At 32.2% G+C, this 25,104-nt stretch overlaps 3 protein-coding genes across 5 annotated transcripts; all 3 read right to left on the reverse strand.

Annotated features, from left to right (window-relative positions):
- Nucleotides 1-3,835: 3,835 nt before the first annotated feature.
- On the reverse strand, nt 3,836-10,214 carry LOC105134476 (U11/U12 small nuclear ribonucleoprotein). Of its 3 annotated transcripts, XR_843998.1 has the most exons (10): nt 9,972-10,214; nt 9,266-9,428; nt 8,795-9,137; nt 8,604-8,687; nt 7,505-7,570; nt 6,930-7,002; nt 5,878-6,263; nt 5,609-5,649; nt 5,272-5,496; nt 3,836-5,149 (listed from the first exon to the last, which is right to left on the reverse strand). XR_843998.1 is itself a non-coding variant. In XM_011038897.1 (9 exons), the coding sequence occupies exons 2-9, from the start codon at nt 9,424-9,426 to the stop codon at nt 5,418-5,420; spliced, it is 1,233 nt and encodes a 410-aa protein (XP_011037199.1). In that variant the 5' UTR covers nt 9,427-9,428; nt 9,972-10,214; the 3' UTR covers nt 5,055-5,417. The 3 variants fall into 3 exon arrangements, 2 of the variants coding, with proteins under 2 accessions (XP_011037199.1, XP_011037213.1); XM_011038897.1 differs by having other exon boundaries at nt 5,055-5,496; XM_011038911.1 differs by having other exon boundaries at nt 5,055-5,496; nt 8,604-8,684; nt 8,792-9,137.
- Nucleotides 10,215-17,176: 6,962 nt separating this feature from the next.
- On the reverse strand, nt 17,177-18,440 carry LOC105134487 (probable membrane-associated kinase regulator 6). Its single transcript, XM_011038925.1, has 2 exons — nt 17,610-18,440; nt 17,177-17,513 (listed from the first exon to the last, which is right to left on the reverse strand). The coding sequence occupies exons 1-2, from the start codon at nt 18,235-18,237 to the stop codon at nt 17,506-17,508; spliced, it is 636 nt and encodes a 211-aa protein (XP_011037227.1). The 5' UTR covers nt 18,238-18,440; the 3' UTR covers nt 17,177-17,505.
- A 4,970-nt stretch (nt 18,441-23,410) lies between these two features.
- Nucleotides 23,411-24,283, reverse strand: LOC105134495 (hevamine-A-like). The gene has a single exon (XM_011038936.1). It carries the CDS (start codon nt 24,281-24,283, stop codon nt 23,411-23,413), a length of 873 nt encoding a protein of 290 aa, XP_011037238.1.
- Nucleotides 24,284-25,104: the final 821 nt, after the last annotated feature.

Below are 25,104 nucleotides of genomic sequence, written 5' to 3' on the forward strand. Positions count from 1 at the left end.
TATAAATTTTTTTTCATAGATTAGTTTTTATTTAATAGATTTGTATGATAATAAACATGTGTTTTTTTATATGAAATGTTTTCTTTAAAAAAAGAACATGTCTATTATGCGAGATTAAGACAGCAAAAGTAAATAATTGATAAAAAAAAATGTAATTACAAAAAAAAAAAATTAATTAAGGGATGAAAAAGATATTAAACAAAAAAAATTAGATATTGTGGCTTAACTCGCTGAACTTACAATTTAGATCATGAAATCAATCGAGTTAGTTTTTATTTTTATAAATTTATATATAAAAAAAAATTAAAAGATCAGTGTAAAATAAATAACTCAAACACATGGGCTTTTAAGCCCAGGTTATCCCCTTGGACCTATTTTCCTTTAAAGAGATGGACAAGTCGTTAGCTCATCACTATGTTGAGAAAAAAGACAAGCTATGCATTGTTTTTTAGTTTGGATTTTAGTTATCGCCGTAATGATTGAAAAATCAAGGTTATAAATTTTTATCCTAACAAATTCATTTTTTTCAACTCATTTAAAGCCATGAACACCTAAAAAACAATATTGAAACTTGTAAAGACCATCTAACAACCCAGTAATTTAAAAAAAAACAACTCAAGTCATAAAATTAAAATGAATAAATTCCCTCCTCCCTGACTTAAATATATGTATAAAACAACTATTATAAAATTCTCATCACTAAAAGTAATTTATCAATACTAATTTTAATTATCTCGGGGGTTGAAATAGATATAGAAAATAATATTTTTTTTCTACACTGGAATTTGATAATAATCTCTCTCTCTCTTTTCTCTTATAAAAATACTAAAAAATAAAGAGAAATGAACTTTGGTATAAAAATTAAAAGAAATAATCACCTATAAACAAAAAAAAAAGGTCCAAAATAAACTTTTGTTGTAAAATTTAAAATCACCACTTGTTTTACCTATAATTTTAAGTCTGATTTCCTGATTATCAATCCAACCCAAGAAACCTTGCTATAAAAATTAAATTTTTAAAAACTAAAAGGGCTAATCACTTATAAATAATAGAAAAAGGGATCAAGATAAACTCTTGTTATGAAATTTAAAAGCACTGCTTATTTTGTATGTTATTTTAGTTTTGATTATCTAATTTTCAATCTAACACAATGAATTTCGGTAGAAAAATTAAAATTTTAAAACTCAAAGAATCATTATTTATATAAAAAAAGATCAAAATAATTTTTTTTAAAATAAAATTCAAAACTCTATTTTACCCATTTTAACTTTGATTTTCTAATTTTCTATCCAACCTTTTATTCTAAAAAAATGCTAATTTTAAATTAAAAATAACTCAGCTATATATATATATATATGTATATGTATGTATGTATGCATGTATAAAAGGTTAAAGAACCAAATGTTGGTGGTTCATGCTGCTTGAACTTGCATCTTGTCTTACGTGCAGCTACAGCTAATTTTGTTTTCTTAAAAATAAAGTTTACGGTGATTCATGAATGCACCACAATATTCGAAGCTGGGGTAGTTTTAAGTTGCTCGAATAGGAATTAGTCAATTGGATATTATCGAATAGCTGACGGAGTGGGAGGCTCTCACGGCGCTTGATCATGCTTAAACTGATGGCACCACTGAAGTTGTTGGAGAAAAGCTTGAATCCAGTAAGATTCTGAAGTTCAAGAAATGAATCAGAGACATGCCCTTCGAAATTGTTGATGCAGATCAACAGCACTCAGGGCGATAAATATGCTCGTCAAAAATCTTGCAGGACACCACTAAGCCTGTTTTGACTTGGCAGCAATCTCACCAGGGAAGGAAGCTCAGGAAGCGATGAGTTCAATGTCGCCTCCATTGAACTGCTCTTAGTAGAAAGAGACCCTGGATTTGCTGACCCAACATGGTTTATTGTATCGAGTAGTCTCGGGCCTTCTTTAACGGTGGAAGGAACGGAATCCATCCAAGAAGCTTGTTGCATGAGAGTTCTAAGTGAATAAGATGGGTTAGGCTTGAGAAGAAGGTATCAATCCAGAGAAAGTACAATTCCTTGAGTCCAGTTCAGTAAAAAAAATTGAAGATTACCAATTGAATCTGGGATTTCTCCATAAAACTCGAGAAGCATAAAGACAAGACTCTGAAGTGTTCGTCTATTGGAAATTCCGGCAATGTCCCAGAAAGAGGCATATTTCTTGATAAATCAAAAGTCTTCAGGTTTGACAGTCGCACGATACGTGTCGGAGACATTTAAGAGAGATTGTTGCCGTCAAGGTCAAGCTTTGAAAGCAATGGAAGGTAATTAAGTGATTCACGAATGGGACATGAGAGGTGACAGGGTGACAAGCTCAGGACTTGAGATCTGGGGGGTGCAATTTTCAAAAGCTTATTTTGAAGTTTAACCTTCTTCTTCTTATAATGCATCATTTGCAAAGTGATATCTTTTGAGTTATTAAAATTAAAAATTATAGTATTATTTTGAATTGTTAACATTGTTAAAATTATTTGAGTCATTTATTGTCTATTTTGGTAATATAATTTGAGGTGGTTAGATATTTATTTATTTAAGTTTGACTTGAGAAAACTCAAGAATTTTATTGGAATATTTCTAGAAATCGTTTTTCTCAACATTCCAATAAAAAGATTTTGATTGACTTTTTTAATATATGTCTTTTTTATTTTTTTTCAACAAATATTTAATAGAAAATAATATAAAATAGCTCTATTTATATTTTCTTTAATGCCTATATTTTAAATATAAGTTTCATTGGAACAAAAAAATAATTCAACGGAAAGATTGTGATCAAAAAGTTTTTGTTAACAGATATATATTTTTAAATTTTTTTTCAATAAACAATCAATATGAAATTGGTATGTTTATATCTTCTTAAAATACCTAAATTTTATGTTATTTTAAATAAATATAAGGGTTATTCTACCAAAATAATTATCTATGTAACAAAAATAATTTTTAAATCAAGAATAAATAGTTAAAATTGTCGATGCAGTTAATTTTTATAGGTATTTTAAATAGTATAATTGAACTTAATTATATGATTTCATATTTTATTTTAAATATAAAAATTATAATAAATTATTAATTAAATTTAAATTTATTTATAAAAAACTCAGTGTATGATTTGATTTTAAAAATTCAATATTGCAGACTATAAAATAATAAAATCTCCATATGCCACAGCATTTTAATCTTTCTTCGGTTGTAATTTTGATTTATTCCGTTGTAATTTTGATTTTTGTACTTTAAATACTCAAACGGAATGTGAGAGATTAGGAAATCTATCAAAATGTTCGATTTGATTTTTAAAAATAACTATCAATAGGTGAATCTTTCCAAAAAGAATTAAAAAAAATGAGAAACTTTGAGTAACATCCAATGAGTTTTCATGTAGACACAAAAAAAAAAAAAAAAAAACACAACCTATTTATTTAAAAAAAAAAAAAAAAAAACTCACACTATTAATTTATGATTTTTTTTCAGTTTATATATATATATACGGGGCTTTTCAGGGCCTTTAGGGTAATCGCAATGGCTGTATGATTTTAATAAGTTCGCATAATAATCGAATCCAACGATCGAGATGCATCGGATTTTTTCTCGCCCTCTTCTATATAAAGAGCTATCCAGCTTTCTTTTCTCTGTGAAGGAGCAGACAAGTAGCTAGGGTTTGGCACTTCGCGGCCGCCTTTCTTCTTTTTTTCTTCTGTAGTATCATGTTGCTTGTTCCCAGTAGATGCGATGATGATAGAACAGTAGGTAAAAAACCGTTGATTGTGTGGTGGGTTCATAGCCTCCACCCAAGATGAGTCTCCTTTTCTGGTTCGTATTCACTGAGCATCTATGATTTCCTATACTTCTATCTTCTTGTCTGGAGTGGATTTAAAGTTTTTGCAACGAAGGTACCTATGGAGGGAGTGCTATAAAAGTGCACTCATTTTCCAAGTTTGCCTTCGAAAATTAGGATCGAATGACAGATTTCGCATGAACTTTGATCTATTTCTTGTGATTTTGAGTTCACAGATCTGATTTTCGTACATGTATAATTATACTTGAAATTGTCATCTCTTTAAACTCCGATGCAATGCGAAGGTCCCAGCAGAGGGGTAAGGAACTCTATAAATTGAGGCCTCTCTAACAATCATAAAATGCCTTCGCAGATTAATTTGCCGAATCGTAGGATGCCCGGAATTTCTCATGACGGGCCGTCTTGAACCCTCGGCTAAATATCAATGTCTGTCCAGTCTTGCATCTCACTTTTCTATCCTGATCTTTCAATTGAAAAGACTATATTTTTAAACGATAGCTACTGATTTTTCTTTCCCCTGAAGAAAAGTCCATTTATACTCAATGAATCCGCCAGGCCAAGCTAAACATTTATCTTGTGAAAGGCAAGAATACTCTGGATAATGGACAAGGTAAAACCACTGGAGAACTTTTTCTCCGAAAGGAAAATTTAAATGGAGGACATTATCACTGCTTTAACATGTAGGTGAGCCACCAGATGCTTTTAACTTAAAATGAGTTTATTGTTTCAGTCAACTAGACTTTCTGGAGATGAACATCACTAGTTGAAGGATACCATGTTGTCTGAACAAGAACCAGGAACTGTTAAATGTTAATGGGTTTTCTTTATTTTGAGAAATATACTGAAATGAATACAGAACAGCTAACCATTTGCCAAGCGGCGCAGTTGGCTGTTCAAACAAATTGTCCAGTTCAGTTACTATAAATGAGGGAGAATGGGGCAAGAAACTTTGGGCGGTGAAATTTGGTTTAGATTCGGAAAGGATTTCTGACTTAACGGCTGTGCGGTTGGAGGCAGGTTGTGAATCAGTGTATCATTCCATCAGAGGTAACATACAGGGACCGATGCACGAGCCTTGTGCTAGCAGCTGGATTAAACTTATTTCAGGGTTTCTCCACAAGGATTGGGATATGACAGTTACCCGTGTTTACAGAAGCCAGTATCTGTGCTGATGGATTGGCCATGGGTGGGTATTGATGAAAGTCACAGGTTTACTTATTTCATTCACAGAGCCTCCAGATTGTGCGATGAGGATAAATTGCAGAGGTTTTTGTAACCTAGGAAACTTCAGGCTATGCAAGTAGTTCTATTTCCTTTTTTCCGGGCTTTACGGTCCTGTTTAGCACCCAAACAAAAAAAAAAACCACTGCTATTACGCAGCGAGAAACGGAAATTCTCGATTGCAAATTCTAAACAGATATAAAATCTATTTTCAGGGCTGCACATCCTACTTGTACCGTTATATGCACCAGAATTTTATTGTAAACAAGGAAAGTTTGCAGACTTGTATAGCTGCATAAAAGTCCCCAGTTTCTTCACAATACACCGACATGGGAAGGATTAGTAGGTGCAGAAGCCAAACTGATACTTGGTTGCAATCCATTCATTTAGGCCTAACGAGGTGGGATGCCCATATATCATCTGCCGGAGGTGGTGGCTGAACCCAGTGCCCTGGTATGCGGCTGCACTCAAGTTCCACAGAACAATTAGGGGAAAAAACACTACACAAGGTTGGTTAACTCTGAACAGCTATTAAATGCAGCTTCCAGGAAAAAGAATGATTGGCATGCTTACCTTCCTCCTGGTCTTATATACGCATCCCATGTTCTTCTAACCTGCAAGCAGAACGAAGAAACAATGGATCTCTCAGCAATTGTGAATCCCGAACGACACAAATGCACCTTTATAGTTAAGGCTATTTGGAGCTCAGTCAACTCAGCACGTAAACTTGTGATGTACTAACTGAACAGACAAACTCTAATGTGATTATATCTTACATTCTGTAAGAAATGGTGTATTCTGGAAAGTGTGAAAAATCAGTTGAAGAAGTTGCTGAAAATCACCTCGATAAGTGTGCCCATATCGTTATTGCTGCCATGATAATAGTGGTAGAATTCAATTGGCAAATTTGCTACAGAATCATAAGCTCCACCATAAAGTTGACCTTTGGATCCTTTTTCTCCAGATGGACCAGGAGCTGCACCGGAGCCTAAATTGTCCGTGCTCTTGTTTATTTCATCATTACTTTCCTTCATTCCATCTTTGTCATCACTTGCATCTTTTGAGTGCGGCCCACCACTCTGGATTGTTTTCCTAGATTCCTCAGCCGTTGCTATGGCACCCTTGGCAGCATCTGTTTCAGCTGCAGCCATTGCTTGGCGCTCTTCTTCCTCAACTGCAGCTCGAACTCTCTCAAGAAACTTGTCATCCTCCTCGGGGAGAAAATGTCCTGCATACAACCAACCATAATTAAAGGTAAAAAATAGACTATGAGATTACATGAGCATGGACACCACATGCATCACACAAATGGACTCACTTAAGAAATAGGGAAACAAGACCCATACAGGGGTGGTGCCACGGCCAGCCATGATGGGATCATGCATCATGATAAATAAACATTTTTCTTTTCTTTTTTTGGAGTCCTATTATTTCTAACTTGGCCCCACCAACTGTTTTGTTCACCCTCCGCCACTGGACCATAAATCATCGAGTTTCAAAATCACTATCAAAGATAAAACAGTCTCACTGTCTAGTTATGATGACTATCTTCAGAGCATGCTGATATGTTTTATTTTTGTTGGAAATATTGCCATGTTATAGTCTGTAATGGTCGAGGTGTATTCATAATAACATTCACCAAGGAAAGACGCATACATTTGAACTCGCCAAATTTTTTTCAAATCCCACTTTAAACACAAATGCCACATCTGATGCATCAAACTTATACTAGCTGAAAAACCATATTCATGAAATTAGAAATGCGGTTGTATTTAACATGGAAAATATCATAGCGGTGTAGGACTGGAAAAAACAAATCATAAGAATGAAAAATTACATCACAGCAGGCATGCACACAGTAAATAAAAAAGAAAAAGAAATTTATCAAGGATACCTTGTTTCTTCATTTTTTGAATCCTGATGGAGCGCAATTCTTGCAACTTCTCCACAACCAATACCAGCTCAAGCTGAAACATTTAAAATTACTTAAGATTGGGCACCGGCCATAGAGGAGAAAAACAAACTCAAGACAGAAACAGCATGATATTAGACAAGTGTTTTAACTCGAAATGGTCCAACAAATGCTCTACTAACTCTTTACTAATAGTCAACACTCATTGCAAATTCTTAACAGCAGTAATGCAGAAATGTGAACCAGGAGATTAGCTACAGATAGCTTTGAGCTTTGTAAAACAATTACAAATCCGAAAGCACAGATATTAAAAAAGTTTGTATGTTATGTAACTAATAGACTGACTACTCAATTCCTTTGATAGACAATGCTTCCGTGAATATATATAAGATATGAAATACATTTTTTTGGTATATGCGTCTGTAAAATATGTGATATCATTATACTAGATCCCAAAACATCAAAGCAAGATGCGAGTGAGATGATATCAACTTGTTAAGAATACATGGGAGTGTAGCATAAAAACAGTAGGTGTATGATGTTTCTTAAATTCTCACCTCAGATTCTAGCCTCTTCCTCTCTTCTTTTGCTTTAAGCTTTGCAATTTCTTTCATCTTTTCCACCTGCAACCGTGAATGCCTAAGTAAAAATTGATAACCTCATGCAAACTGCAAATACAACTAATGTGAACAAAATGACGTGATTTAAAAATAAAAAACATGATGATTAGATCTTCAAAGGTAGATATTTAGACAAGTTTAGTATAACATACATTTAACATGCCACCATCTCACAAAAGAATTAAGATCATGCTGTTTGGAAATCTCATATTTCAGTCTCCCAGATGTGTCACCCCTTATGATGAAAACAAGAGCAATAGAAAATACAATGAATACCATAAATATACCAATGGAACACAACATGAACAAGAGAAAAGGCACTCGAGCTTAAACTTCATGCACCTAGAGTACTGGAATAGAATCAATTTGCATGAGTTGAACTTCTAACAGCAATTATAACTGTTTAAGAACAGATGGTTCTTTCAAGCAAAAGAAGCATGAAAGTTGAGGGTGCTTGGATGCTTGTTAAAAGAAATTGAATGCCCCGACAAATGCAAGGTGTCCTGTGAAACAAATATGTTCTTTCAGGTATCTTACAACATCAGTCTTGCACAGTCATTCAAGTTTGTTTGGAATATCTGAACAATATATTTTATTGAAAACTAAATTGGAGATCTCACAAATCCATTTACTGGCCTTCAAAGCAATCAACTAGCACCCAGTAATCACCTCATTAGCTCTTTCAACTGGTTTTGTGCATGAGACAATCTTAGATTGTTCTTCTAAATTCTAATGCCTCAATGTAATTTATTTCTTTTTGCTTCCAAGGAAACTGGCCAAATCTACCAGCGATATCAAAATTTTATGCAATGATGTCTTCCAGTTAAAACAACAAATTTTTGTTGAGTTTCTACCAGTCACATAAGAGGTTTCTATGCTGACTCTAACCTAATCCAGATAAAGTACAGTGGACCATACAAGATAATTCCTCGAACTAAGAGAATCGCACAGCATTTGGAATTTTAGCACCTACTGAAAGAGAGGCAAACAGGAATATAGCTGATTATACCAGTTTCAAACATAAAACTTCCATTACCTTGAGTTGTGCAGCATCCCTTGCTATCTCCCTAGCCCTCCATTCATCAACTACACGATCAGCTTGATCAAATTGTTCATGCTCCTAAACATCACAGCAAGCACTATTAGAGGGGGGGGAAGAGCGAAAAAAGAAGAAGGAAAGGATAATAACAGAGGCCTGGAAGGCTACAATAAATCAAGGAAAACCACCTTTGTGCGGATTTCTGCAGCACGTTGTCTCTTCCTCTTCCTCCAAAGTTTATTACGCTTGGACTTCAATATTTTATTAGACAATCTAGCTGCCATTGATTTCTCTTCCCATGGAGTGGCATCATCTATAATAACTCTAAATGGCTCTAATTGAGCTCTTAATCTTGACATCAAAGCATTTGCAGCATTCACCGAAAGTGATTCCTGTGCTTCCAAATCAATTTTCCTATCTTTCAAATACTTGTAAAACCCACATGCATAAGGGTTGGTAGATTCCCCTTCCCCATCTTCCACAGAGCCTTCAGTGCTTTTGATTGTCATCAACATCTCAAGCTCTTTCTGCCTATTAAGAATAGCAAATTATTACAAATCATGTTTGCTAAAGGCAGAGAAAAGGCAATGAAAAGCCCCTTCGTAACTTTATATCCCAAACAAGCATTTGAAATTCAAACTGAAAGAATAACCAAGTACATTGATGTAGCTAGAGTTAACGTGTCTTGTAACTCTTTCAGCCGATCATGCACATTTTTGGTGTCCCAAAAAGGAGTCGACTGTGGTGGATTAGGGGGTAACATCGGGAACCAGGGAGGAGAAGGTGCTGCAGGAGTCGCATGAAAAGGAACCGGATGCATGGCTGTGGAAAGAATTAAAGTCAAAACGAAACAAATGTTGTCAAGAAAAGAACTACTTGCGGAAAAAGATTGTTTTAAGTTCTAACCCCAGCTACCATTGCCACTCGTTAACAAATTTCACAACTTAATACGCACAGAGAATTGACGATGGAATATTGCATAATCCAAAAAACACAGTTAACTATAGCATTCTTTGCTCCTTCAATTCTTTTAGTGAATTAAAAAATCTCTCTCTCTCTCTCTCTCTCTCCCTCTCCCTCTCCAGTCAGTCAAATTCACAAACAGTTTGTGGTCCAGTGTGAAATTATGTATTAGTGTTGCTCTTTTTCTTACCACTTCAATTAAGCACCTTAATCACGAGTGACTGGGAGAAATTATACAAAGGAAGTGATTCTGAATCAACCGTTTAACCGCCGATCACACACAAAGATATCAAATATAACAGTTCTCTCTATGTTTTAGTTACAACAACAATATATGAAATTATGTATCTTTGAAAGCAAACAATATTGAATGATTACAACAAAAGAGTAATTTGTTCGTACCTTTTCAAATTTTACAGGGTTGAAGTCAGTCCCAGGTTGTGCAATGAACTCCACAGAGCTTGTTAAAGAGGAGGCCCAATTGTACTCAGAAAAAACCCTGAATTTCAGCGAAAAATGAAACGCCCTCTGAATCCCATTTTTTCCAATTTAAACACTCCCACTTTCGTTAAAAGTTATATACAATACCAAGCCTGACCCAGCCTAAAGCCTGGGTCACAAATTGGGAGGTCTTGTTTTTTTTTCTTCAAATGTTAAAATAGCATTGTTTTTTGAAAAAAAAAATTAAATTTTAATTGAGTTTTAACTAGGCTAATCGAGCCAATAAAATTTGATAGGGTTAATTTTTATCTAATTCAATATAAAATCCTGAACCAAATTTTCAATAACTAAATTTCTTTTCTAGGCTAAATCTAGTTTAATCATAAGGAGTTGATCCAGCCTGAAAATCAAATTCTGAATTACACGGGTTGACAACCTCGTAAAAACCCTCATGAATTGGTGGTATTATTAGGAAAACCCTCAATAACGGGTTGTGATTTCTAATCTCCTGTAGAAATATATTTATATGATTTCCTTTTTCTTTCAAAAAAGACAAATATATATTATATCATCCTAATCTCTCGATGAGGCTTTATTCGTGAATACCATGCATTTTTTACTTTGATAGTGTAAATCCCACGAAATCAACTCCTGATGCTGAAATTTATCTGAATGTTAATGTTGTGAATCTTGGACAAACAATTAAAGAAGGAAATGAAATACATTTCATCTAAGCTTTTTTTCCCCTTGAGGGAGAGAGCATTTGAGATTTTTTTTATTCAAATTATAATGTTATGTATAGTTAATTTCTCAGAATAAAAAGAATACAGTGGAAAAAACATGAAAATATTTAATTAAAAAAAATAAATTATAATTTTATAGCGAATCTCTATCGTTTTAAAACAAGCAAGAAATGAGATATGTGATCTTCGTCCCAAGTGTTTTCGTGTAATTTATTTTGAGATGATAATTAAGGTTGTCTAAATTTTATAATTATTTTTAAGAACATTGTTTTATTAAAACTTGATTTTTTCCATTTAACTGTTCAACGAAATCTTAACTAAAATGGTTAAAAAATTAAAATGGTTGAGGTGTAAAATGAGAGATTTTTTCCCTCAAAGTATTTATTTTTTTAAGTTGAAAGAATATTTGATAATTTAGCTTAAAAAAAATGATGTAGTGACTTAACATCCTCTCAATTTTTTTTTTGTTGAATAGTATTATTAGTAAAACATTAAAGGGTGTGGCTGTGGCTAAATCCCTGTAACTATATCCATAACATATTATTTACTGTGATAATATTTTATGTTTTTTTTTTAATTTTTTTTAATATTAGATTATTTTAAAATTTATGATTGATAATTTATTTATTTTTATTTTTTTGATTGGTTTATATACTTATATCATGGATTTAATTTTTTTATTTTTTAATATTCAAAATTAAATTTGTTGAAAGCATGCCTTTAAGTTTTTTTATTTGTTTTTTAAATTTATTATAATTTTACTATCTAAATTCCAGATTTAATATATTTACTTAAATTGATCCATATTATTTTATTGGACCACTTTTTTAAAAATAATTTTTTTATTTTATTATTTAACATTGAGTTTATTAGAAATTAGGTTCCATGATCTTTTTTTTTTTTTATATAGTGTTATTTTGATTTCATTACTCCAATTGTAAGTTTAATTGATTTTTACTAGTTGACTTTGTTCATTTTCTTTTAAATTTTTTTTAACTAGGTTTTATTTTTTTATCTGTTTTTTATAAACTTATTTTAATCTTATTATCTAAATCATAAACTGATAAGTTAATTTGGGTCGACTTTATTAATTTGTTATATCATGTCTTAATTGGTTTTTTATTCAATCTTTTATTTATATATCTAGTTTTTTATTCAATCTCATATTTCAATATCATGTTATTTAGGAATTGAGTTTTATTTTTTTTCAAACTGTTATCCGTGGAGTTATCCTGGTAATTTAGTTTTTTTTCTCGATTTTAATTTTTAACATTGAATTTGTTAAAAAATAAAGACAAGGTGGAGCTTTATAATTTTTTTATTTATTTTTTATAAAGTTATCTCATCTTCATGATCATATTTTATTTTGATTTGATTATTATAAGGTTCTCACGGTTTTATGGCCCAGATTATAAATTTAACAGATTAACTCGGGTTAATTCAATACATTATTATCTTAGTATTTAAAATAAATATCATCCAATATGCTACCATACCGATATTTTTAAATTATATTATCAAATATTTATTATATTTTCAGTTAATAATTAAATCTTTTTAATTAAAAAGCACATTAATGAAACCCTTAATTTTTAAATATTTTTAAAATTTTTTAATTGAACCGCATGGGGATGGGGCAATGATATAGGTCCTGTTTAACAATGTGGTTTAATCATATTTTTGAAATTTTTGAAATTTTTGTTAGTTTTAGTTTTTCTAGTGTTATTAGATCATATTAAAATATATATTTTTTTAAAATATTATTTTATTATATTTTTAAATGATAAATGTTTTTAAAAATAATTTTTAATACCGTGCGGAATCCACCCAGTCAGGCAAATTGCATTCAACAAAACACCAGTGAAGATCAGAGACAACAAGGCTAGGATGGTAGAGCGGTCCAAGGTGTCAGGCTCCCATTTTTTTTTTTTGATTTACGTGGGGTGTCTGGGCAGTTTGCGTGCACCATGACTAATCCTCACGGCCTACTGAATACCCTGCAAACCCAATAGGCATATAAGGCACCACGGGGGTGACAGGCGTGCACGCCAGATCTCGAACTCAGGTGCAGTGAAAGGAGACAAGCTCCTTCCACCGCTAGGTCAAATACTGGAATGGGTATGGTCCTCGTGGGAGAGGGCGTGAGTATGGTCCCACTTCTGATAATTTTTTCCACATTTCTAATTGTTTTTTAAACTCCACCTCTTTTTTAAGCTTTCATTGCTGGGCTAATGATTTTCACCTTAGCCCAAAATTTGATATTTATTTTGCAAGGTTTCTAGCAAATATCGAATTTGCGTTAATTAGAACTTCAGGTAAAGTGGTTTTAAAAACCACACGCATATAGTCATATGTCTTTTTGTTAAGGTTGTGCATTTGTCTATTTTATTTTGTTATTTAAAAAAAATGGAAAAGAGGAGGATAAGATTGAGAAGATTTAATTAAATAAAAAAATATTTTTCAGCAAAAAATATGTTTTTGGGAATGATCAACATTGGTCAAGAGATTACTTGATTATAGTTGACACGTTGATACTGCTACTCTGATGAATAGTTATTTTAAACGAATAATTATATAAAATAGATAGATATTTCTTTTTGTTTCAGGTTGATGAATCTTTTTATATATATATATATATATATATATTCTAGTTGACTGCTTTATTTATTTATTTTTGTTTTGAAATGGTTAAATTGTTTGATAAAGTTAAATATGATTTAAGCAAATCTTCTAGTTTTATTATATATTGCTGGTTAATAATTTCTTGCCCTTTATGCTGGATTTTTTTATTTTTTATTTTTTTGTTCTTGCCGAGGAGCAGCAGCAACACAAGACATGATCCCTTGTTTCATATCAAACAAATAAAAGATAGCGAATCCACAGACGATTCCAGTTCTAGGTAGAGGCCGGGCCTTATAATCCAAATCCGAGAAAGAAGCACAGTCCCCATCCATTTTCCTTCAAATGCATCATGAACCCACATGGCATCTCGATATTCTGACCCAGTAACGTTTCAATATTGACTTCCCTTCCATGGTAGTCACGACAAAGCATGCCCGACATGTCCTTCTAGGCACCTCAAAGAGATGGCTCGGCCCCCCTTTGGCCACATTGTCTACATATTCGTTGCTTCGTTTTCTTGCCAGGAACATCCGGGGTTTTCAATTTCTTGGAATTAAATATAAGTTCAATTATTATTGTTTTTTTTTTTTTTTGGTGTAAAACCTCAAATCAATCCTCAGCCTATGCACCGATTCTCACTGGGTCTCTAAACTGAAACTCTTCTCAACTAGATCCGTAAAGTATCATGTTTTGCTCAATCTAGTCCTTCAATCCATGCTCATCAATGATCGAGGATAATTAAATTGAATCAAATATTGAATTTCACTCTTCCTCATGCTGAAAATATTTTGCAGTGCTGAAAATATTTTCACCTGATAGTATGAGTTTAATAGTCAGGAATAACATATCACTCTCCCTCGTGTAAAATGTACAAGAAAAATAAGAAAGACAAGATTCCGTGGTTTGATACACTAAACTCTTCAACAGGATCAGAAAAGATGGCTGGTCCTTGCGATGGTACTAGATAGGCACTGTATTCTTTACTATTTATTTAACTATGATAATTGTGTTTTGATTTTACAAGTTAGGAAATTATCATCCAATGTCTTGAAGGAAACAAACAGAGGGGTGGTCCGGTAGCGGGGACAACAAGGATGTGCTTTTGTTCGGGCCTGTTCTGTCTCTTGCTGAGTATATTTCTAGCAATCGGAGAGAGTAACGAGCCAAAATGTTGTAGATAGCTGGTGCTAGGATCACGTACGACTTATTTGCAAGCATATTTTGTCCATGACCCCCCTTTTGTGATGCACTCTTGCTTGATTTCATGTGATTATCAAATACTACAGAATCCCTTTAATAATGCATATGTGTGTCTCTTGCTTGCAATATTGGCTAAGCCGCTGTTAACAAGTGATGGGTAAAACTTTTTGAATCTATATTTTGATGTTACGTGAAAGAAACTTAACCCATTTCAAGGTAATAACCCAACAGAATTTGTGTATGGCAGATTTCAATTTCCAGTGTACTTGGATTTAATTTTGTGCTAAATTCAAGATTAGTCTGACAACTTTATCTAATAAGTTGTCATACTTAATATTAATTGAATCTAAATAATATATAAATTAGGTAAATTATTAGATCCAATATATTTAAATTCAATTATTTGTTAAATTTAAATAAATATGAATTGATAAATTGTTTAGCCTGATATATTTAAATTCAATTATATATTAAGTTCAAATCAACATGAATCTGACAAGTTATCAAATTTAATATATTTGAATTCAGTTATTAGCTAAGCTAAACTCTTAGCTAAGCTAAACTCTAAGCTAAAGTCAATATGTGTACATCAATGTATTAATCTAATATACTTATAATGTATTAAGCACAACTCAGTGTAGGCTTGACAAATTGTCAAATCTTATATACTTGTGTCTAATAACAAGTTGAGCTTAAGTCAATCGTGAGTCTATCAAGTTGTTAGACTCAATGTATTTGTATTCAGCCATGTGTTAAGCCTTGATCAACATGATAATAAATTATCAAACTCATTTCTTATAGGCTTTAGCTATGTGTTAACCCAATTGATCTAAAGATAATTAAATATCTATATTACAACCATAAGGTCCATGTTAGAAATAATCATTACTCTACATTTTACATTTATAGATATATAAAAAATCTGTTAATGATTTATCACATTTTCATATCATTAATTATATGTAAAAGATATTTATCTATAATTAATGACATATAGGAGATTTTTATCTTTTATTAATATCTTTAATTTCAAATAACTCTTCAATCTCTTCACTTTATCAAACGACGAGTTCATAGATTATATATATCTGAACTATTAAGATAAAAAAATTAATATTTTTCTACTCTCCAAACATTCATATCTTCATTATTAGAGTATTTATCGTATCAAAACAATAACAAACATCATTATTATTGAAATTTAAAGCTATTCTTTTATTTAATATATTTCCCTACTTGAAAATCAATGATTTTATCATTAGGAGATGTTTAAACCCACTAAAACAGTATCAAGATTTTTATCACCAATTATATAATTCCTGGACATTGAAGAAGGAAATATTAATATGACTACATAATTAGCCACTATATAGCCACTATAGTTTCATTTCTTAGTTTATCAAATTTTATAACAACAACAACAATAATCCTTTTTTTCAAATTTCGTTAACAGAAATCATTCAAAAGGGTCTGTGAAACATGAGGGCACGTAGTCAGATTAAGGGCCTTACTTTCTCTCTGAACACGACTTGTAAGCTGATTGTTCAAGAGCATATGAAACAAATATATATAACGCAATCGTATTCCTTTTATGTGCTTGATCAAGACCCAGCACATCACTCATTGAATGCAAAAAAATGTAGAGTAATTTACATGATATTTACTAGGATAGACAGATTGAGAAATGTTTTAGTCAAATACATTAATTTCTCATTTCAAGCTCCGTAATGGGATAGTATTGAGGAATGATGACCATTAGATTGTTGTGCTTATTTTTGCAGGAGCTTGGAAAGGGAAACTGATAATTAACTAACGATGTTTGAAGGAGTAGTGCTAATTTTTGCTGAAACATTCTTCCTAAAATTGGTTTTTGAAAAATTTCATCGGTTGGATAAATGGATCCCAGTTGTGTGTTTCATTCATTCAACAAATAAAAAGATTTTTCAGGAAGAAGAATTTTTCAGTAAAACAAAGATTATGAACTTTTTGTTTTTTAGGTTCAAATCACGTTTCGTGATGTTTTAAGATTTTTTTTTTATCATTTTAATATATTAATATTAAAAATAATTTTAAAAAATTAAAAAAAAATTATTTTTATATATTTTTCAGTAAAAAACACTTAAAAACAACTACCTATCAAACTCCAATACCCGACCTAAATGCGATAAGCCGTCTACTTTTAAGTGATCCTTCATAAAGTGCAACAAAAGGGTTTCGAACTAGGAATGGCCATCCTCTTCTTCCCCTGTCATTGTTTCTGAATTGATTGAACGGAAAAAAATTCAATACGGATGCCGCAACCACTCTCACTGAGGAATAAAATGGAAGGGCTGCACGGAAAAAAAAGCATAAAAGTAGCATAAAGCAACAAAAGCTGGACAAATCCCTCTGGGGGTCCTATAATGCTTCATCTGCAGGTATTTTAATGTCCCAGGCCATTCAATATTGCTGGGAAGATTCGTCTTTTTAGCCCTCTATTTCTAGTCTGTCATATTGCAAATTTCTGTCTGTCCATGCATAGTATTATATATTCTGCAATTTGTTACCCCAGTTCCTGAATTTTTAAATAGAATCCCATGGAAAAAACAAATTAAGCACATAGAGGTTGAAAATCTCATATCTTTACAAAATGAAGACGACGAATAAGAAATAATTTTAATTTCTATGTTGGCACCATGACGAGACTACATAACATATAAATCTGCATTATAATTTATAAGGACATACTAATTATTTATCAAACTTTTCACAGCTGAGCAACAATGAAAAATTGCCATCCTGAATGGACACATGAATATATAAACAAGCAAAGGAGAAGAAGACAGAAATGGCAGATGACAACTTGTGTTTGATCTCCTGCCCTGCATTTCTAGAAGCTCTACACTTCACTTCTCCTTCCGGTCTTGTTTTTTCTCCTCTCTGTAAAAGAATCATTTATCTGAAAGTAAAAAGTAGAAGAGGGTCAGAACAGTTCTGAGAATTGAACCAACGAACACAAAAATTAAGAAAATAATTAAAGATGGCATGAACATACGCATTGATCTTTTACAATGAAGAACTGCGTCATGGATTGAGCTCTCAGTATCATGGCAACCATCCAGTGAAGAAGCTGCTCTTCTGCTTGGAGATGCTTCCCGTGAATTGCTCTGGCTCTTAACTTTCCATGCTATCCTCTCAACATTGTCAACTCTTGTGCTTATTCTCGAGTCTCGTACTCTGTGGGATAAAGGTCTAACATATCCAAAACACTTCGGCAAGATTCGCTTCCATCTTCCAAGGAAACGACAAAGAATCTGAACAGCTGAAACAGTTTTTGAAGAAAGAGAAGAGGGCACAGTAGGGGCTAAATTCAGGGAACTGGAGGCCTCACTCTTTGACTGGTTGATAAAAATGGGTCTGATGAGGCCGTCAGAGAAAAGCTGGTCAGCATGAAGAAGAGCATCAGGGGATTGGGAAATGGGAAAATAGAAATTGAAATTCTGGTCTTCTTCCAGCGATCTTCTTGAGTTCTGCATCCTGTAATCTACTTCTTCGGAGATGGCTTCATAGGAACTGTCCAGAGATGCTCTGAGGGCCGTCTCAAGACCTTGTAAGGAGGGATTGACACTGGTCAACCAACTGCGAGAGAAACTTTCAATGGCCAGAGTTTCTGGGGATTCCATGGATTGTGTTCTGCAGCAGCTAAAATGAAATTAATAAGCACTAATTCTTATATATTAGTGGAGGGCCAATATTCATGTGATTGGCACATTTAAAGTTACCACAGACCATGACGACCACAAGTGCATGAATTGTCTATTCTATCAAGGTCAAGCAGGAGACAAATGGAACAAGAAAATTTGAAGCTAGATAGACGTCACTTGCTGTTTTGTTCTTCTTGATTTCCTTATCTAATTTAAAAATCATTTTTATTTATTTTTCTCTTGATCCGTCATTATATTATTTAATACTTATCCATAAATCTTTTGCCATTTTTTAGCATAAAAAACACAACACTGTTTCGGTTTCCTCCTCCTAGTGGCTACACATAACAACAACTTCGTCCCTAATTTATCAACTATTAATGTTTGAACCAAAGATGTATTTCTAGTGCCAAAGGCAAAGGACCAAAGCCCAAGGGATTCTTTGAAATTCTTTTTTTTTAAAAAAAAAATCTTATACATGGAGAAAGTTAAAAAGGATCAATGACATTAAAACTCCCTATGATATTATTTTTGACAGCCACACTCTTATTGTCTTAATTTGGAAAACAGAGTCTTACTTTTATTGGAAAACAGAGTCTTACTTTTATTGTCTTAATTTGGATAACAGAGTCTTTTATGGTTTGCTACGTTAGATGTCTCCATCTATAATCAATCCATTTTTTTTTAATTAATTTCAACTTTTTAAAATAAGAGGACACGCACAATCTTTTTATTAGTTTAATTTTTAGAAACAAATAATTAAAATTTTGAAAAAATAAAAAGTAAATTTGTTACACATTTTGCCAACTTACTATATATTTATATTTAGATTATTTTTTGAATTTTTTGTTTACATTAGAAATTATTTCTCCATTTTGAAAAGAATTTTTTTAAAAAAAATATTATATATTTTTTATTTAGCTGAATTTAAAATATTATATATTTTTTATTTAGCTGAAGATTTATTTACTTGATAAAATTATTTATTTTATTGATAAAACATTCTTGATTTAATTTTTTGTATTTTTATTATAATTTATTTTCAATTTATTTTTTATAAGAAAATTTTTTATTGCATGAGATTTTATAATTTCTACATTTTTTTCTTTCCTATTTTTTCTTTGGATTTTAAAAATAAAATACAAAAAAGTAACTAATCATAAATTAATAAAAAAATTAACAATTTTATCTTTTCTTTTACCCCTTTAATATATATACATACATATACATACAAATTTGATTTTTTTTTTCTAGTGGTAAATAAATAAAACTTGGCATAAAGACTTAACAATTTTTTAAAAAAGTTTTTAATCAATTATTCTTCTTTTTTTCTTTTGAAATTTGAACCAATTAACAAAAATATAAGAGATGTGGGGTTTTTTTTAGCATGCATGAATGCAATGCAGCCTCTCTTACATTTGACTATTGATTCACACCATGCATTGTTTATTTATTTTGATGATCAAACTATTTTCTTAGATGTTTTGATTATTTTGTGCTTCAATTGAATGCCAATTGCTCCCAATCTGTTGATAAAGAGTATAAGTGAAAGTTAAAAAACCAAAATAAAAAATATGTGAAAAATAAGTGGTAATTTCAAAATTATTGAAAAAAATTTACTTTAATTCTCTATCTTTTCAATTGATAACTTTTGACCTTTTTAGTTTGAATAAATTTAATTTTAGTATAAAATTTTAATTTTTTTAACTTTTCAATCTATAGTTTGATAAAGGAAAGAGAGAAGCTAGATTTTGGTGTAAAAAAAATCAATAGTTAACACTAATTACACTAATGAAAATAGTTAATTTTGGTATAAACAAATACCATTTCATTTAAGAAGTTTCATTAATGTGTTTTTTTCCCATGAAATTGATAAAAAAAAAAAATCAAACTTGGGAGAGGATTTTTCTCGGCTTAGATTTGTGTTTTTAGACATGTTTTAGTGGTTTTTAGGTTAGTTTATTGGTTTATTTTTATCATAGGAATGTTGTAAGGTGTTTTGGTGTGACATTTGTATTTTTGAGTCAAAAAACACCTTGCTGAATTTTCTGGACATTCTTATGGTAGTTGAAAAATAGAAAAGTATGTGATGCATTACCTACTTTTATTTTTTTATAACATTTTAGGGTAGGTGTTGTGGTATCTGTCTTGTTTATAAATAAAAATTAATAATTTGAGATTCATGTAGCGTTGTATTAATTATTTTTTTTTTATAATTTTTATTTTATTTTATTATATAGAAGCATTGATTTTTTAATTTATAATTATAATTTTTTTAAATTAAAAAAAGTATTAAAAAAACTTGTACATTTGTTTTTTTAACTATAAAACAATTTAGCTACGTGGGTCAACTAATTAGCAAGAAACTAATACATGCATCCCCTCTCTTTAAAAATTCAAAATTAATGAAAAATTGAGTTAATCATTATAAGAGATCTTAACTGTTTAATAAAATAATTCATAAAAACTCTAAGGATCATATGAATCAACTGCTAAAATTTAAAATATAAAGATATTTTTATTAAAAATTTAAATCATATGGATCTCTAAGGATTCAAGTATATGATTTCACATTAAAAGTTTACACATTAAGATGAAAAAGAGAAACAAAAAACATTACTATTGAGTAAACAAAAGAGTTTGAGATTAAGTATTTGATAATCTTCAAGATATATATTTTTTTATTTAGAAGAAAAAAAGTTTTATACCACATATCCAATTCTGACACCCAAAAAATAAGTGGTCTTTAGAAGATTTTGAAAATAGAAAAGAATTTTTCTAAATTCATTAGTAATAAAAATTAGAATAAATCATAAATTATTCTAGGATAGTATTAAAAATTTAATTGAAAAATTACAGTAACTTTCCAAATAAAAAAAACACATGGATTATTGACATGACATTTATGATTGAATTAAAAAAAAAAACATAAGTTTAATTATTAAGTAGGTAGCCTAATGGTAAGAGTTTGAAATTAAAGTGTTTATTTTCATTGTAGTTTTAAGTTTGAGTCCTGTGATTGTTAACACGATGATTGTAAGTTTATATATTGTAAGTTTATATAATTATTAATTTCAGGCTTCGAATTAAAAAAAAAACACAAGTTTAATTATTAAGTAGGTAGCCTAGTGGTAAGAGTTTGAAATTAAAATGTTTATTTTTATTGTAGTTTTAAGTTTGAGTCTTGTGATTGTTAATATGATGATTATAAGTTTATATAATTATTAATTTCAGGCTTGTGAGATTGGCTTTAAACGCTGACATTATCATTTGAAAACAATTTGATTTTTTATTTATAGAAAAAGAACCAAAGATTGTATTCTAGAAACACATTTTTTTAATGATATTCTAGATGGCCCTTCTTTATACATTAAAAACTCTAATGATTTAGTTGGCGGCAGAAGCCTCATAATAACTCCAAGATCATACTCCAACCTATAGTATGGTCTCTACTTTAATCTATCCGCATGACATCTTGATCATTAAAAGAAGTTTTCATTTTTCCATTAAAATGAAAATCTAAATGCAAGAATGCATAAAGACAGAAATGTGCCTCCAAATATTTAATATATGTTTAGAAATTGATGCTCAAAGTATAGAGAAGTGTCCACTGCCCTCTCAAAACAAACAAGATATAACAAAACTATCAATAAGCAATGCGCAGTGAGGGACACCCACACCCTGACCAAAGCAGCCCCTAAATATTCCTACATTTAAACAACGTATGAGAAGGTGAATCAAGATGTCTAACAGTGTTTATTTTCTGATTTGTCTGCAGGTAGCATAGTGTGAAAACAACACACAGAGCACAATCTCCATGGTCGACTTTGATAGAGTACACGATGAAAATTGATGGTGAATAGGATTCCCATTTTCCGAACAAGAGATTTAACTATTTGAGAAGAAGGGAAATGAGTAACTAATACCCTTTGTAAAACAACTAGAAACACCAAGAGTGATTCTTTGTGTGGCTGCGTCTGTATCCTAGTTAAGAGGGCGGGGGGGGAGAAAAGGGAGAGTTGTGCTTTCCATGCAATACCTGAATCGTAACATGTAAATATCCTTAGAAAGAGATAAAAGCAAAAGTAGCAGACAGGAGTCCCTAGCTAGCTGATAGGAGGTAGAGATAGGATGTTTCAGGGACGAGCTACATGAACAGAGATGAATAGGCGATACAGAAGGAAAGGGTCCCCTCCTTACTATCTGATGATACTGCAATGTCTCAGACACAAACTAGATGAAATGACATGAAAACTGATAAAGAGTGAAGGGGACTCTCCTCTCTGCTCTCTTGAAGAACAGCACAGATAAAGTAACTGAACGAGGTTGTGGTTTGTAAATGTCAAATACATTTGTATGATAGGGAAATGGGTTTTGCTTAGTTAATGTCAAATATAAATAATTTCTGGTCAACGAAAAATGGAAAACATGGAAAATGAGAGAACAAGAAAATGTGGTGAAGTTTGGTGACTTAGCGAATCGAAACCCACCAGGCTGTTAAACTTTTACCATTTCAAACTTTGAGTAACTTCCTATACTGCAGCTGACAGGGAGAACAAGCTATAAATTTAAGACATTTAAGAGGCAGTGACAAAAGCTAACAGGCATGCCAATTTTCATTATGGTGATAATTGTTAGCTACAGAAACTTCGTCTGCTTAAAATTCGGAGTCAGGGAAGCTTGAGGCAGCACAAGTTTTAAAGCAAGGCATTGTTGGAACATAACAGAATCCTGTAATCAGAGCAATCACATCCTGCTACTACAAAAGAAACGGTCCTCCAGAGCAATGCAGTGCAATGGCGGTAATGTGAAAAATAATAAAATGAAAATCATGTCCAGATCAGATTCAAAGTGTGAGTAGAATGTGGCTGTGTGCTGACTGGAGATTTGGGGTCACAGTATGTTCTTTTGATTTTTTAGTAAGAAAAGGCAGAATGCATGTTGGAAAACCCAATTTAAGTGGACACTTATTTACAGCTAGTCAAGTAGTAGTGAAATAAAGAGCAAATATTTTCAGGGATTATAAATCTAACAAATACCGCTGTAGCATTTATTTACGAAGAATATATGAAGATTACATACATGGAACATAAAGTAGTAGGAACTGAGCCACCACAGACACGAGATGTTGATACAAGACCATCGAAGATTTTTAGACATCGGCCTTGATGGAAGAGCTGTATCCACTTTGATCATCATAGTACTTGGACCACAGCATCACACCACCATACTTATCAGACCCCTTGATGGCTGGAAGCACGTTGGAAGTTAAATCAGGTACAGGAATGAAACCACTTCCTGCTGCCTCAGGAGAAGCAGGTAATCCTAGGAAAAACACAGTGGCTGGAATGTCTGAAACCCATTGCTTCCATGCATCTTCGAGATTGGTAACATCACCGGATGTGTACTGACATGGAGGGTTGTTGTAGAACTGGACCCAAACATAGTCGAAAAGACCTGTTTTGAGGGCATTTCCTACAGACGCATCAGGAAATGGGCACTGGGGTGCTGCCGTTAGGTACACCTTTTTTCCTTGATTGCTGTATGCTGAAAGGTACCTTGCAAGATCATCCCAGTACAGGTCTGTTCCTCCTTCAATATCAAAGTCAACTCCATCTAGAACAGCAGGGCCGAGCGGACGGGATGAGGATTGTCCACCCAGGAAGTTGTTCCAGATATAAGTGGCGACCTGTCTTGCGTCATCAGAGGAGGCCAGGGAGTAGCTTCCGGAACCTCCTCCGATAGAAAGCATCATATTAATGCCTTTGGATTGACATGATTCTATGTCAGAGCTTAAGCCCGTGCAACCTTTACTGTATGGATCGCAGTGACCGGCAAGGTTCATCATTGGGTTACGACCGCTACCAAAACTGGAAAGAAAAGCAATGTTAACGAACTCATATAATCCCGTGGCACAAGTCTCTGCCAAGGTACCCTCATTTCCATTCTGGCCCCAATAAATAGCGATGCCACCTGCATTTGAACCCGTTGCTAGCAGTAACATTACTAAGAGGAGGAATGGCATTGAAGTTGTTGTTAGTACTGCCATTTTAAGGTAGCTACCAAGTCTTTATATGATGATAAGTCCCTTCTACTTCTTTGTTGAGGATTCTGGATAGCCATGGCTTTTTATAGCAAAAACTTTCCCCTCTTCTAATAATCATATTTTGTGCCTATGCTTAAATGGAGTGCCGTAACAGTTACCCCTTATTTTGTAGTGAGGTTTTGAAATTTCAATGAATGGTTTTGATATCCAACAGTTGGTTAATTTATTCATCTTTCCACGCCACTTTGCCTTTCGTCCATTTCCTCCTTTGTCCTGGTTGCTTGCTCGAAATATAGTGGTAGACGGAGAGAAGTAGCCATCAACTCCAAGTCTCCATCTTGACTGCTATAACTAATGTTTGATTTCTCTTGTTTAAACCGTTTCCAGCTCATTATCTTGGAAAGCACGGGAGTGCTTAAGCGGAATGGTTTGAATCCTAGATAACAATTATTCGTGCTCAGATGGAATTAGTATTTGTCTTCATGGATGGTAACTTCGCTTATAAAAACAAGAATGGAGTCTTGTTTGTGCATTCACTGTGATTATCTTCTTGTTTATTGATGGTTTTTTTGGGCGATGATCCAGCTTGGTGGAAAACCAAGGGTTATCTGGTGCTCAAGGAAATTAGGGAGTAAATTGATAATTATTTCTCCTGTGATGAAGATGAATTTTCTGGTCCAATAAGCTCAATCAAGCAAAACAAAACCAAAATATTTTATATGTAGCTCTTATTCTAAGAGCATAACACAATTTGCAAAAGGATTAAGGCATTTTATCCAAAGAGAAGTTATTGAGATTAA

The sequence above is a fragment of the Populus euphratica genome, unplaced genomic scaffold, assembly GCF_000495115.2.
Source record: "Populus euphratica unplaced genomic scaffold, PopEup_1.0 scaffold2.1, whole genome shotgun sequence".
Lineage (NCBI taxonomy): Eukaryota > Viridiplantae > Streptophyta > Magnoliopsida > Malpighiales > Salicaceae > Populus > Populus euphratica.

Excerpts from the sequence above, each read along its gene's own strand:
- LOC105134476 (XM_011038897.1), bottom strand. The coding sequence starts at position 9,426 with ATGCATCCGGTTCCTTTTCATGCGACTCCTGCAGCACCTTCTCCTCCC. Across the intron at positions 9,138-9,265 it reads TTAACTCTAGCTACATCAAT|GCAGAAAGAGCTTGAGATGT; the intron begins GTACTTGGTTAT and ends TATTCTTAATAG. Across the intron at positions 5,650-5,877 it reads ATATGGGCACACTTATCGAG|GTTAGAAGAACATGGGATGC; the intron begins GTGATTTTCAGC and ends TTCTGCTTGCAG.
- LOC105134487 (XM_011038925.1), bottom strand. The coding sequence starts at position 18,237 with ATGGAATCCCCAGAAACTCTGGCCATTGAAAGTTTCTCTCGCAGTTGG.
- LOC105134495 (XM_011038936.1), bottom strand. The coding sequence starts at position 24,283 with ATGCCATTCCTCCTCTTAGTAATGTTACTGCTAGCAACGGGTTCAAAT.